The sequence below is a fragment of the Centrocercus urophasianus genome, unplaced genomic scaffold (genome assembly GCF_019232065.1).
Source record: "Centrocercus urophasianus isolate 14NV4802_14NV808 unplaced genomic scaffold, USGS_Curo_1.0 seq_19, whole genome shotgun sequence".
In the NCBI taxonomy this organism is placed as follows: Eukaryota; Metazoa; Chordata; class Aves; order Galliformes; family Phasianidae; genus Centrocercus; species Centrocercus urophasianus.
This window is the reverse complement of record NW_024884744.1, coordinates 9907058-9922302: the sequence shown is the minus strand read 5'-3', so window position 1 is coordinate 9922302 and position 15245 is coordinate 9907058. Positions and strand designations below refer to the sequence as shown.

The 15245-nt window shown below is 47.3% G+C and overlaps 1 protein-coding gene across 1 annotated transcript in view; it reads left to right on the top strand.

Annotated features, from left to right (window-relative positions):
• The first annotated feature begins 531 nt into the window (after nt 1-531).
• The window catches only part of P3H2 (prolyl 3-hydroxylase 2), a 57271-nt gene continuing 42557 nt past the window's right edge, over nt 532-15245 (top strand). Inside the window, exon 1 of the mRNA XM_042821094.1 lies at nt 532-975. Coding sequence (XP_042677028.1) covers nt 532-975 — 444 coding nt within the window. The remainder of the gene's footprint in view (nt 976-15245) is intronic.

Genomic DNA, 15245 nt, shown 5'->3' with positions numbered 1-15245 from the left:
AGAGGGCACAGCGAGAAACGGCTCTAAGCAGAAGCCTCGCAGAAGGGCATCCTGCAAGCAGTGATGCTGGGACGTAGGAGGGGGGCAAGAACGGTAGAGGAGTGAAGAATCATAGAATCATAGAATCGAATCATAGAATCATAGCACTAAGAAGTGCTGCACTGCGGGGGGGAAAGGGAGGGGTTATCAATTTAACGAAGAAGGAAAGGAAAGGAAAAAGGGATTGAAAAAATAAAGGAAAAGGGGAAAAGGAAATAAGAAAAAGGAAGAAAGAAAGGGGAAAGGAAAAAAGGAAGGGAAAAAGGAAGGGAAAAAGGAAAAAGGAAAGGAAAACATCAGGGCGATTTGCAGAGCGTGGAGTAGGGATGCTCTGCGCCGCGGTTGCTCCCTCTGCGGGGGGGCCGGGGCGGGGCGGGCCGGCGGCGCGGGGCCCTTTAAGAGGTGCGGGCCGGGGGAGGGCGCGCAGGGAGCCGGGCTGGGATACTGCCGCGTCGTTGCTATCGCCACCGAGCCGGTGCTCGTGCGGCGGGCATGGCGCCGAGGTGCCGGCCTTGGGGGGCCGTGCTGCTGCTCGTGGCGGCGCTGCCCGCGGCGTGCGGGAACTGCGGAGAGGAGGGCGGCCCGCTGGAACCCTTCGACGCGCTGTACGCCAGCGGCGTGGAAGCGTACTACGGCGGCGACTTCGCGGGCGCGGCGCGGTGCCTGGAACGAGCGCTGCGCAGCCGGCGGGAGCTGCGGGCGGAGCGGCTGCGGTGCCGGCGGCGCTGCCGGGGGCAGGTGCGGCTGGCGGCGCTGGGCGCGGGGTCCGCCGGGGAGCTGCCCTTCTTCGGGGCGCTGCTGCGGCGCGCCGGCTGCCTGCGGAGCTGCGAGGAACCGCGCCTGGGAGCCGCTTCCCGGCACCGCGCCGCCGAGGAGGTGCGCGCTGACTTCCAGCGCAGGGTGCCCTACAGCTACCTGCAGCGCGCCTACATCCAGGTAGGCACCCGCTGCCCGCCCCGGGGGATGGCCTCGCCTCCGTCCTCCCGCGTCTCACGTGCTGTCCTCGCCTTCAGCTCCGTCGAGCCCAGGTGTTGTCCCTGTCCCTTCTCACTGTCGTGCACAGGCTGGGGTTCGCAGCTCAGGCTCAGTCCTGGTGCTTCTTTTGATTGGATGTGCTTCGTTTCTCCATCTCAGAGTGCTTTTGTTTGGCTCTAGTGTTGTGTAGTATAATTCTGAAAAGGCTGCCTTTGGCTGCTTGGCAGAGAGAAGCCCCACGGAGCTCCACTTCAACACCCCGATGCCCCGTGCAGGGGAACTTTGCCTCTGATGCAAAGTGAGCTGATGCCGTGCTTGCTCCAAGAGTGAGGAGTGTGCGTGGCTGCGCGGTATACAGGCTCTGCTACCCAATGGTCTTCATCCCGCTGTGTGATGCAGGATCCTTTGTGTGCTGCCGTGCAGTCAGTATTTAGCAGCCTCTGTCATCTGAAGTATCCTTCCCTAATACTGATCACTTCTGCCTTATAGATGTTGCCTTCTGTCATAAAAATGACATTCTTCATCTACTTTTTTTCCCCTTTCTTTTGACGAAGAAACCTCACAGCTGGGTAGTTAAAGGGACTTTTCTAGTTCAGAACCTGTGCTCCATAAGGCAAGTACCTGCAGTAAGTCTTCCTGTCCACGTGGGAATTTTATTTCATGCCAAGCCGAATGTATAAAACATCTCTGGAATATTTCCTCCTCAATTTCTGCTTCATCTAAGCGCAGTCATAACCTTTTTGTTGCTAAAGGCAACTTGAGAGGTGAAGACCTGCACAGCTGAGCAAGGGGGGTGAGGAGGGGTCTACTGAAATCTGCTTCCACTTGGAGAAGTAAACCTCTGTCTTAGGCAGTGCTGTGACTGACAGCAGTAGAACAAGGAGGTGAATCGGCTCCTGCTTTTTAAAACTTTCTGAAATACAACAGCTGTGTTGCTTTAGCTATAGTTCCTTTTTGTCATTGCCTTAATGTCATTTTTGCAAGTCAGAGGATGGAAATGCCTTGGCTTTAACTCTGGTGTGCATGTGCAGAGCTCCTGAAAGAAATCCTGGGAGAGAACTGAAGCTGTAATTTGGCATGCGCTGAGGCCAAGTGAAGCTAGTGGAATTTTCCTGAGGTCCTTACCCTGAAAGATGCTCTGGCTGTGCAGTGTCACTGTGTGTGGGAAGTGACACTAAATTTGTCATGATAAAAATGATTTATTTTTATGAACTCAAAACCTTTCCCAGAGTCACGAAGGTTGGCTCATGCTAAGCTCATCAAACAACTTTCTTTTGATCTAGGGAATGAGATTTCTGAAATAGGAAACAAAATAAGCTAAAATTGGTATACAGAATTCCACACGATTTTGAGTCATGGTCTGTCTTCTACTTCTGGATCTGATGTTTTTATTTTCTCATTTAAAAATGTATTGTAAACTTATCAAAGCAACGTGTTGAGAAGAGCCTTTTTTTCTTGTGTGTAAGTCATCTTAATTTGCTTTTGCAGTGTCTGGAGATTTATGTTAATTCTAACACTTGGACCTTCCCCCTCTCTGATAGTGAAAGGGCTGTTATTGCTACCTGCATGGGTGCCCAGGTGTCAGGCAGGTACTGTTTGAATGGAGCTGTTCTGTTTTAGTACCTCTTCTTTAACTCTTTCTGCACACCAGCTGCTCTTGGGGTCCTGGCTGGCTTTGTAAGCAGTGCTGGGACCAGCTCTGTCCTTCTGAGGAAGCTGTAACACTTTGTCACACATCATCTGGATTGCTCTTTCCACCTGCCTCAGCAGCTCTGCATGCAGGAGAAAATGTCCCATGCTGGGTTTGTCTGCGCTTGCACATATATGAGGTCTCACATCCAGCACCAGCGCGTGCTCTGATGCAAACCATCCTCCTGTGCCAAGGCTGAGTGAACACTTTGGCATGTCCCCTGAGGGCTGGGAAGCACCTACAGGGAGACCTTGCTGCAGCATCCACTTGGCTTTCTGGCTGCAAGGGTGTGCTGCAAGAAAGGGCTCGCATAGAGTATGACTGCTGGCGGTGCCTCTCCCTGGCTGTTTGACCCCTATTTTGCTCCTTGAAACCAAGAAGAAAAGAAGGTTGAACATCCTGCTCTGTGTCCTGTTTGGTCCCTCTACAGGGTGTATGAGGAGCCCTGTCCAGTGGGCATGCACATGAGGTCTGGCTGGTTGAATGGAGATGATGGTATCGATGTGTTTGAGGAGGAGCAGCCTACAGTATGCTTTCCATCTCCCTCTGCCAATGGCTCTGTGTTTGTTTGGTTCTCAGGAGGAGAGAGATGTGTCCCTTTGGGAGGGACTGACACAGCAAGGAATAGATTTAAAAATAAAAAAGGAACAAGAATGGAAGGGGAGAGGAAAAAAAAGGAAAAAAGGAAGGGTTTGACACTCATGCAGTGCTTTGAAAAATGGTGCTGAATAAACATGAGCTAATCCTTGCAGCACTCCTGTGGGGTATGAAAAGCAAAGGCTTTGATTCCTGCTGGACAGATGCACTGGCCAAGGTCTGGCTTGCAGTGTGTGAGTCTGGGTGCTTTGGGATAGCAGAACCATGGCTCTACCCATGCCTCAGCTCCATCACTGCTCTGGACTGGTGAATTGGTGGAGAACTGATGTTAGGATTTTAGATTTGGGGCTTTGCTGCATCCAGGACCAGTGGCAGCCCCGAGCTGTGCTGCTCCTGCTGCTGAGTAGTGCTAGAGATGCTGCTGCATGGAGCACTGCGGAGAAGCAGGGGTGGTATGGTTAGATCAAATGCTTATATTCTTATCTCTATGGATATGACCTATTAGTCATTAAATCTGTGCCATCCTATTAATTCCCTAAATTATTTCCTGCAGTAGCTTCTGTCATGTCCAAAAGGCATAAGGATAGTTTGCCTGATGCGGATGGCTTTCTTTGGTAGCATTCAATGAAATACCCTCTAGACTTGGCAGATGGGTGTGAGGGGGTGTCTCTGCTCTCTGAAATATTTTTATTAATCACATCCTCCTCACTTTGCTGCCTGAGTCATCTTGTTTCTGTTAAAACCTAGCCTGCAGGCTGTGATGTTTCTAGCCACCCCCTTTCTTGGGCTTTTTAGCTTTGAGAGTAAGCAGAAGAGGAAGCCACGCACCATGAGATTGGGGCTGCTGACTCAGCAGCCTGTTGCTCTTCTCTGAGTGATGCCAGGTCACTGATGGAGCAAAAGGTGCAAGACTCTGACCCTATCTTGCTTATTCTTTGTGCCGAGTTCCTCCTTGCCATGTCTGTCTTGTTACTTCAGTTCCTAGACAGTGTTATCATCAGAATTTCACACATTGCAAACATTAAACATTAGCGGTTATATTTTTTTGTGTGTGTTGGAGAAGAGACTGTTTATTTGTTCTTTAAAGTTGCTTATTTTTTCTGAAAATCTTTCACTGTTCATATGGATTTCATACAAGCAGCTTAATCTTTCTAGTAGCTGTGGGTGGGGAGAACTGCAGTCTTCTCTGCTGGGCTTCCAGTTCAGCAGTTCAGCAGTGCTGAAGGTTCTGCCAGGTGTGTGTCCTTGGGTTGTACCATATTTTCTTGCCTGCTTGTACTGCTGTAAGATTTCCAAAATGCAACATAGACACAACAATGACTTGATGAGATAACAGAGGGGGGGCAAGGTGATAAATGGGAAGGAAGGAGCAGAGTGGGAGTTTGAACTCGTGGAAAGATTTGTAGTACAGGTTATAGCCCTTCTCCAGTTCTGCCTTTTTAAAACTCCGTTTGTGGACATTCAAACTCAAGGCATGGACCTGTACGCATAAAATTAGGCCTCTGACCACTCCATGCTGACCTCTCAGTCTTTTGCCAGTGCTTATGTGAGATTTGCTATCAGCCACACTTGGGCGCCTGTGTCCAGGCACTTGCAGTGAGCTTGAGGCTCTTTTCAAGACATCTCTACCAAATTCTTTCCATCTCAAGTAGCTCCTTGCTGCCTGTCTCTGAGGTGTTGTGCTGTGCCAGAGTCTTTTGTCTCATTGACAGAAATCTGGAGTATTCACCTAGAAATTGTGGAGTAATCTGGATCAGCACCAGTGTGGTTACTTGCTAATTTGGCTTGTTTCACTCAAGCTCCGATGAAACTTTCCATGAAAGTTTGTTCAGTTTTCTGTGTGCTGCAATTCCACGTGGACTTCAAGGGTACTGTCTTGGGATGTGCTGCAGCCTGTGGAAGAAAGGTGGTAATCTCACTTGTGGCATCTCATGGGTAGTGATGTGGAATAAGGTACAAAATCCCATTGTGTACAGGTCTCTGTATGCAAGAAGCCAATTCTCATTCCAGCCACCACCTATGTGCAGTGTCCTCGTTTGGTCAGCCTTGTTTTCACTGGGTTTACATGGCACATCCCAGACAAAGACCTATCATAGAGCTGTCAGATAATCATTATTATTAGGATTATTACTGCTGAAGGTATTTATTTATCTTTAATCTTGAAAGTTGGTGTTACTCAGATACAGGATATATAATAGATCCCAGGAGTAATCTTTCAAAGTTCCCTTTATTTAGTTTCTCTGAAAGAGCATTCCTGGCTCTCACTAGAGGGTAAATGTTAGTGCTCAGGCATTTAAAATTATGTGGACAAAAATAAACTCAGTTTATAGGATGGAAAATTCTTAATGGTGGGGTCAGTGTTCTGGGCTCAGGGCAGGTCTGAATATGCTTGTTCTTGCTGACCTACACCAACCTGCTGTGAAGGGAGCTGCTGACTCCAGTGGGGTTGCCTGTGGTGTGACATACCACATTGCTTTGAGTTTGTGGGAGCTGTAAATAAATTCCCTCTTACTATGAGTTTCATGGTGAAACTAATAAACCTTAGATGCTCTGAAGGGGATTTCGGCATTCTTCACTTTGATGAAATGGTGGAACCAATTGGAAATTACTTGAGGCTGCCTCATTGTCTTCACAGGAGAGTCAGTCTTCCTTTTTCAGATTATTTCTGCTCTGGCTCCAACAGAAACTAATTGCAGCCAGCCTTCAGGTTGGTGCTGTAGTAAAAGTTAGACGAAGTGATTGTGATGGTTTGCTGCTGGTGGTGGAAGGATGCAACCAGTTAGTGCAAGCTGGTTTTAGGCCCATGAAGCTCACTTTATGCAGCCTGGTAATGAGCCATTTGATGGCCAGAGCTACTTTTTTGTCTTGCCAAGTTCCTCTTTCTCACCTCATTGCTATGCAGCAGTGCCAGGACTCCAAAACAACTGCTGGCGGGACCCAGCCTGCAAAACTTATCTGTCTTTTGGAGAGGAAAAAAGGTAAATCTGGATTCCTCCTTACTTCTTGGCGTTCTCTAGTGCTGGGCCTTGGATGATGGAGAAGACAGTGCTGTGACTTGCACAGTTTCACTGGATCGTTTGGGGCCTTGTCCTGAGAGCATCCCAGCACAGGAGCTGGGCTGCCATCCCACCTCAGACAAAGCAGTGAACCAATAGCACTTTTGAACCCTTTGCCTTTAGAGACCAAAGTCCTGCTGTGTGAGGCTTTATGTTGTCATCTGGAAGCAAGCCCTGCCCTGCTGCACTGTCTCCATGCTTCCCCAGGTTTCCTGCCCCTTGCCCTTCACACGTCTCCTGAGAACCTTTTGGCACTGCTTGGCTGCTGAGCTGCTCTATGCACCCTGGAGTTCATTAAATGCCTTTTTGCACTGCCTGCTAATTCTCTTCTGTATGTCCTAGCGAGTCCTGCTCCGACTTCTGCTGAGTCCTCTTGTTGTCCTTGGCCACAGGAATAACTAATGGCAGCTGATAATGAGCTGCATGTGAATGAGAAGTGCTGTTTAGCCCTACTAAGCAAATTTGTGCCCAGTACTTACTAGCTGTGCCTGAAGTTTCAGCAAGGATTATTCCCATTTCCTCATATGAGTGGTGATTTCATCATGGATAGCGTGGGCAGTAATGAGAAGCCATCATTTCAGTAACTGAGCCGCCTGCTGCCAATGTGCTGAGTGCTGCAGGAGCCCTGCTAGTGGGCCCTGGAGGTGCAAGCAGTGCTTGACATCTGGAGCAAGGGATTTGGGGCTCATTATCCTTGTTTCTTTTTCTTTTTTTAATTATTTTTTCTTTGAGGTGATTTAAATTGTTCACGGTGATTGGGCTTGTGCCCACAGTGTAGGGACCTTTGCACTTTGCATGGAGCATATTTTTCTGCATGTAGTCCAGACCAGAGGTCATGTTGAGTTTGGTTTCATCTACATGAACCTGCAGTGACCCAGCTGGTGCCTATGGAGTTTATCTCCATTTACACAGTGGAAACTGAGGTCAGAATTTGGCCTGTGCTTATTAGCAGTAACTGATGGCAGGAGTGAGAGTGTGAGGTTCTTTGGATGCTTTCATTTCTAGCCAACGTATTGGCAGTAAGGTATTGACGTTTTTACTTCTTGGCCATGGAGGGTGATGGCTGATGACGGCAGGGGCTTTGCCTGTGTGTGGGTTCAGGCAGCAAGGAGCTGCTCCTCATCAGCCTGTACCTCTGAGCCAGCCCTCCTCCTTCCCATGACAACTGGACGGTTGAACAGACTCTCCAGAGCTGACGTCAAGGGTCAGGGGTTTGGCCACTGAATAATTACAGCAACAAAAATAGCATCCCCTCTCCACCCCTTCCTTCCCACACGCTCCTGCTGAATCCCTGTTCATAAATGTCCTTTTTTTTTCCTCCTGTTCTTGGATGGGAAGCAAAACCCACATGTATTAGCTGGAACATATGGCAGAGTTTGGCTGCAGCCCATCAGTTGCGAAGGCCAAATACTTGCTTGTAGCTTCTTGCTCATTTTAAAAAAAAAAAAAAAAAAAAAAAAAAGCTGAAGAGTGGGGAGAAAGAGAAAAACACGTTCTTTCAAGATTGGATGAAAGGCTGAGTCTGTGTTCTGTGCTGAGATGGGAAGTAGATAGGGTGTGGGACAGCATGCTGCTCCTGCTGCCATGCCAAGGAGCACGTCCATGGCAGCACAGAAGGGACAGGCTGGCCATTGAGGTCAGCTTTGTGCTGGCAGCTGCCACTGTCCCACATGGATGCTGGCTCTCTTGTCACGCCTTGTAAAATGTCTGCTTCCAGTGTTTGGTTGCATGTTTTGGAGATGTTGGTTGTAGGGACCAGTGCAAGGTGCTGTGCTGCTTTGTTCAAAAGTGTACTGCACGTGTCTGAGCTTGCTTTAGTGTTGTGAGCACAGTTACTGCAACACATTACTGGTGTAACTGGGCTTGGACACAGCATGGCCATGAGGAAGAGTTGCTGCTATTCCAAGTAGCACTGCTCCTTCCTTTTCATGGAGTTTTGCACCAAAGAGGAGCATGCAACTGCCTTGGGTCTTGCATATGCTTGTCACCTATTCAGAACAGGGAGATTTGGTGATGGAGTAAGAAAAAGATCAGGAAAACGACAACAAAAACACCAATGTACTGCTTTCCATCCTGGTTTTCTCAGGTCAGCTCTGGTTGTGGCTATGATCTCATACTGTGTCCCCACAGAAACAAGAGCCTGTTAAGATTAGGTAGGGCACTGCTTAAACATGTAGCTCTTTGAGGTCTGGACCAGACTCCAATGGGAGTGATGAGGATGTGTGCTGTAGTGCATTGCCCAGGCCAGCAGCAGGACAGGGGATGCAATGTCCTTTGAAGATGGAGCCAACAGTGTCCCTTCCCAGAAAAGATCAGTGTGGTACAGAGAGAAAGAGGTTGGAAAATATGCTTGAAAATATTTGCTGAAGGTGTTGCTGTGACTGCACAGGGACTAAGCTGGAGTCTGTTGATTCCCTTGCTTAGAAAGCTATGTTTTTAAAGTGGCTTTTGCCAAGGCACTGCCTGTTCTGAGGCTCATATGTGTGTATAATATATATATATATATATATATATATATATATTTTGGGGCATCCGTGTCCTGAGTTACTCTTTAGAAGCAGATGGGAATCTGTGAAGTTTCAGTGAAAGTCTGAAAGAAAGAGCACTGACTGGCCCTGCATTGCACTGCAGTGATGCTGGAGACCAGCCCTGTGCAGGGGTGTTGGTGTCATCCAGGGTCTGTGATAAAGCAAATGCTGGAGAGATGGGCAGGAAAGATCCTGGTGTCTTATCTCCATTTTTTCCTTACAGAACTGTGTAATAAGCATTTTTTTTTCCCCGAATACACTGGTATTCCTGAAATGCCTTATTAAACAGAACATTTCAATTTGTTCTCAGAAGTCTCTCTAGGGATAACAAATGGTGAAAGGACTTTTGGAGTTGTGTAAGTGTGATTAAGGATTGCTTAGAGGAGAATCACGTAGCTTTTGGGAAAGGCTTTTTGCTTCCTGGAGCTGTTCCTAAATCTGTGGTCCCTTGTGAAGGCAGGGGGTTGGAACAGGGCTTGCTGCAGCCTGTGCAAGTGATGCTGGGGCATCTCAAGCTATGCCTTGCTGTTAGCCACAGAGCCACCTATATGCAAACCATGACCTGCTTTGGCTGATGTGTTCATGCCCTGTGTCTGCAGGGCGGGTGCAGTGGTGAGGAGTGAGGCGGTTGGGTGTGCTCAGGCAGCCCTCCCCTCTCACTGCATGCCCAGGCTCCCAGTGCAGCCAGCACAGAGTTGAATCACTCTCATGCTTGGTCACTTCTGTTCCCTTTGCTTTAAATACCAACATCTCTTGGAAGCTGCTTGTTTCCCTCTTCCCTTGGTTGGCAGCTTCACTCCATTTCTTTTAACATAAGCATTGCATCCTGGTGTCTGGATTCTGGCAGCACTGCTGCTTCTCTGGAGCTGACTCTGTGAGGTCAGCCTGCTCGAGGGTGTCTCTTCCTCCAGCCACCTTGGCTTGTATTGTTCCTGCTAATAAAAGCATTATCTCAGTCTGCATCCTTTTATAAGGAAGGCAAACAGCAAATAAAAGAGCAGCGTGTGGTTGTAGGAAGCAGCATTTGTCAACTGTGCATCCCTTCTGCGCGGTGCCGGCTGTGCTGTGAGCTGCTGGGTGCTTGCTGCTGCGTGCTCGGCGGGTGTCCAGCTGGAAGCACTCCCTGCAGCTTCTATTTCTGTGCTGGGCTTTTACAGCCATGCTTCCCACTGCTTGGATTTGCTGCCTGCCACTGTGTTTTAATGCTGGACTAGAATCTCATTCCAGTGGCCTGGGTGCAATTAGGACAAAACATGCAGCATCAGTGTCCACCTGAGCCTGGTGATTGTCCAGTTGTTCCCCAGTGCCACATAGTGGAGCCATGGCAATGGTGTGCAATGTGAGTTGCAGAACTGTGGCAGCTGTGGGGATGGGATGTGCCCAGCTCAAGTCTGAGGGTAACCCAAGGGAGTTCCCCATCATGGGGGCTTGCTCCAGCCTGGCTGCTGTTTAGATTGTTTTCATTCACATCCAAAACCTCTGGAAAATGACTTTTGCACTGCAGTAAGAGGCTTCCCACAGGAGTGTTTGTAGCTCCAAATCACTGTTATTTTAATCAGTGTGCTTCTGTTTTATAAATGTAATTTTGAATACCAGCTTTGAAATCTCACTAGGTGATAGAATCATAAATATACCATATTTAGACTTTAGTGTTTTCTGAAACCAGGTAGAGAGACCTGAATAACCATCCATGTGTCTGGATTTTGTTCTTAGAAAGTTACAGTGCTTAAAGCTGTCACGGCTCTGCCAGCAGCCAGATCTTCAAAAGTGCAGCGTGGAAGCCATCCTGCCCTTCATGTTTCTTTTGAGAAGTATCAGATAGGAAAGGTTTGCATACTTGGGGCACATTGTTTACATTCCTGTTGCCTTGCTGTTAGAAATGTTAGAGTTCAGCTCCATAGTGGAATAGTCAGCGCAGTCAGATGGCGGAGCTCTCTTTGATGTTGCAGCTAGCCTGTGCTGAACAGCAGAGTCCCACTAAGTGGGGTGAACAATTTTGCTCTTGCACATTTTGGATGTGCATCTGTAGGCTCTTTCCATGTGGGATTTTTCCGTGTGCTCAGACATACATGGAGCTGGGGTGATGTGCTGTGTAATGGCATAGGCACATCTATTCTTTAATCTCAAGGCACTGAGCTGGATGTTGGTAGTTTAAACGGAAGGGAATGTGACTCAGCTTCTGCACAAAGACCTAGCTGAGCTGGTACCTGTATCAGCTGAGGACTTGCATCACTTATAATGGCTTGAGTTGATGCCTGATGATGTGCAGAAGCACGACAAATGCACAATATGTTGAGCTGTGTGTTTCCAGCACTGAATGCTGGGTTTCCATTCTGCATCTTTTACCACCAACATCTCTGCTTGTTCTGGGTTCAGAAAACCTTAGCTGGGTGGGGAGGTTGCTTTGGTCACCTTAGGGTGGCCCTTGCAAAAGAGAGTTGGTCTGACTACAGAATGAAGGATGCTGAGCAGCTGGTTGCAAGATAAGGGAGATATGAGTGGCTGATTTCCCTTTAGATGTTACGTGTGATGTGATAGCTGGAGGAAGAATCAATGCAAATCAGTCTGCAGTGTTTACTCTGTTGTATGTGGGAGCAGGTGTCCTAGAAGGATGCTGCTGTGACTAGGAGGGAAATGGCTGGGACTGATCCTAACCAGCCCAGGTTCATCAGGTGGGGAGGCAGTGGTCCATCCTTCACTTACTCATCAAGTGAAATGATGTGCAGGAATTGTGTATCACACACTTGGCACTGGGAGACATAACCAGTGTCACATGTTTGGAGAGCATTGGTTGCACTGCATGATGTCTGTGTACGCTGTGACTGAACTCCAAGAGGAAGAGCGAGCGTAAGCAGGAGCAGATGAATTTTAAATGTTCTGCTCTTACAGAAACAAGTCCAATTTATGGAAGCAGTTTGCTGCAAGTCAGTTCTCCCTGGTTTATTAGGGAAGTGTGACCTGGCCGTTCTGGTAGAAACAAGTGACTGTTCACACCTTGCAAAGCAGGAGACCTACGTGAGCCACAGGCCAGTTTCAGACACAACCCATTTGGTGGACACCTTACCAAGGAGGTAGACACCTTACAGCCTCTGTGTTTTGGCAGCAATCAGCTAACACTAGTTGTTAGGCAGTCTGATTACCTTTACAGAGATATTTTTGACATTGGCACCTTTTATTTTATTCCAGATGTTTTGCTCCGAGCTGCTACAGCTCAAAAACTGGCGACATGCAAGTGGCCTAGAGAGGCCTTTGTATCTCTTTTCTTGCTGAACCTCATCAGCAAAATCCCTGCAGTCAGCACAACCTGCTGCCAACAGTCAGAACCATACTCCTTTGCTGCAGCTTATCCCATCTGCTTCTGTGCTGTGTGAGAATGGGCACTACGAGGGACTCTCCCTTTACAGCAAAACATACCTATTTTTCATTTATGTTTGTTTTAAAAGAGGGGAAAAAAGAAGTCTCTGCTGGAAAAATACTTATTTCAACATCCAGTGAGTTTTTTGGAAAGTAGATATTCTGCTTCATTTCACATCCGTGGAATAAACTGTAATTTCAGCTGTGGAGCACGTCTCAGTTTGTCTTTCCCCCATGGGAGAGCAAAAAGAGAAATGTGAGAAAAGTGGAGGAGGGTACAGAAACCGCAGAGAAATCCACGGGGAGAGGAGCTGCAGCACTGAAAGGAGCATACTTCTGAGCCAAACCCAAAAAGGAGATGGTGGTTCCCACAGAGGGGCACTCACCTGTTTTGAGGGTTCTGGAGAAAAGTGGTGATGGATGCAGTTTGTCCTGGAAGGAGAAACTTGCTGAAAAGCTGGGTTTGAAGTTGGTGTAGAGAAACTGGTATAATGGTTCGTTATATAGATGGGAGCGGCCAGGCAGGGCTCTGCTGCAGCTGGGGAACGGCATCTTAACCTGTTCATTAACACCCTTTCTGCTACGAAAGGTTTCCAGGGGCTTCTGGCCTCTGCTTTAGTTAAAAGGGTACAGAGTCACAAAGGTTGGAAAAGACTAATAAGATCATCTAGTCCAGCCCCACATATCCCCACCATGCCCACTAACCTGTGTCCTTTAGAGCCACGTCTACCCTGTTCTTGAACACCTGCAGGGACAGTGACTCCACCACCTCCCTGGGCACCACGTTCCAATAAGTATATGACTTAGTGTCCTCTGCTTTGCCCTAGCCAGTTACAGATCTGTCAGTATAGTAATCTGCTCTGTAAGGCATTTTGCAGAGCTGGGCTGGGAGTCATGTAGATTTGGGAGATCTTAGAGCTTGCTCATACCTAGGAATTCACGTGCACTTGTGGGTAAAGAACTTTAGGAAAGAAAATAACAGTTGTATTCCTTGAATCCTTCAGAGTTCCCTACTGGAGGAAAACTTGGCAAAAATATGGCGATGTGAATTTGTAAATGTTTGCTTCTTTGTTTGCCTTTGCTCATATCCCTGGAGGAATGAAGTCATTTGTTTGATTTGCCCTGCTGCCTCGCGCTCCTACTCGTGAATGGCAGGGAACAAGGCTGTATGAATAGTCTGGCCATGTGTGGTTTTGAAAGACGTGTTCGCTTGCACATTGGTGTCCGGATAGCGTGGCTGGCTCTGAAATCTCATCAGTAAGGCTTTTGAGTAACTTAAAACCTTTCTAGTAGATGCTTGACATTTCTTCCACTCTGACATTGTGTAAGCCCCCGTTGAAGTCTTATTACCTCAGTAACCACAGAAAAGCGGCTGCCTTTTCACTCAAATCTTCACCACAAAGGTCTGGATTCATATTCTTTTTTTTCCTAGAAGGCAGAACACAGCTTATTGTAGTCTAAGTACAGGGTAGGAGGCCAAGTTCACATATGGATCTGGGTGGTGGTCATGCTGAAGATGGAATACGAATGTGTCTTTTCCTTTGGCTATGTCTGGACAACCTTGCACTAAATATGAAGAAAGCCTGTATAATTTTCAACATAAATAGGATATTTAGCTTTTTTTGGAGTGGCTTATAAAGGCCAGTCCTGACCAGCTGCTGTTTCATGGGTATTTTCCATGCTTTAAATAACCCCAGAGCTTCTTCCTGTGCTCCCGTGGGAGTTCTTCCCCATCTTTTCTCTGAAACTTCTTGCAGACCTTCGGAGAGTCAAGTGTTGCTTTAGGGATTCATCTCAGGGTCTGTGTGGGTTGGGCAATCACGCGATTTCCATGAAATCTGAAGGAGCAATATGGAATCATTAAGGTTGGAAAAGACTACTAAATAACATCTAGTCCAGCTGTCAACCCACCACTACCATGCCCTCTAAGCTTCATTTCCCTGCAGAGAGACTTCAGCCCTACCCAGAGCAGCAGTGTCCTTCCTCCTGCTGCTTACCAAGCCCCAGTCAGGTTGTTTCCAACATGACTCATCCTGCTACTGGTACACAGACCAGAAAAGCTACCCAGGAGAAGCTTAGCCTGTTGCTTTAGCCCATTTCGTCCTAGGAGATGGTGACAATATGTGGCACTGTTCTGTGGAGAGATTGAAATCTCTTTCTGAAAATTTGAGGTAAGCCTCTGCCAGCAGCCAATACACTGAGCTGCTGGCACCTTTCCTTTCACTTGCATACTGCAAGGACTCTTTAGCATCAGGAATGATTTTAATTTTGGCCTTTTGTAGGCTTTTTTTATTTATATATATATATGTACACGTAGGTTGCCTTCTAGACAACAGAAATCAGTGGCAAAATGATCATCAAGTGAAAAGGTTTACACTGAAACCCCCAAACTCTCAGTTTAAATGTAGTCAACTTCTACTTCTCTGTGCTAGAGAGAGGAAAAGAAAAAGCCCTTTTTAGACACCAGACAATGCATGATATGTGTCTCCTCACACACTCTCATTTTCAGTTGTTTTTTTTCCTTCTCTTTTTTTGGTTCAGACACCTATAAAATTAAGGGATTATTATTTTTGGCACAAAATCATTCCTATTTTCAGAAGCATCCAGAGCTGCCTCCAACACTGCAGTTACTGCTGCCGGGGGAATCGGTGCCAGGCAGCTGCTCTCTATTTTGGGGGAATTTAAGAAAATCTCACAGTGCTTAGCTGGTGCTTTATGTTTATGAAAGCCTTTGTTTTCTCCCTCAGAGACTCATTAATCACATTATTTGTGGCTTAAGCAGCAACTTAGCAATCAGATGGAAATGATTGATGTTATTTGATCGTATCTGATACAAAGTTATTGAAGCGTGAAAAGAGAAGAAGACTGAGAAAGGAAAGGTGCTGCTACTGTATGTGCTGCAGGGGATATAATGCTGGAAGTTTCCTAAACTGAGTGAATAAGCACACAAAGCTCATCTAACAGCTTTCCATTTCATGCTGGTGATGTTTTTTTTGGTGTGGATTT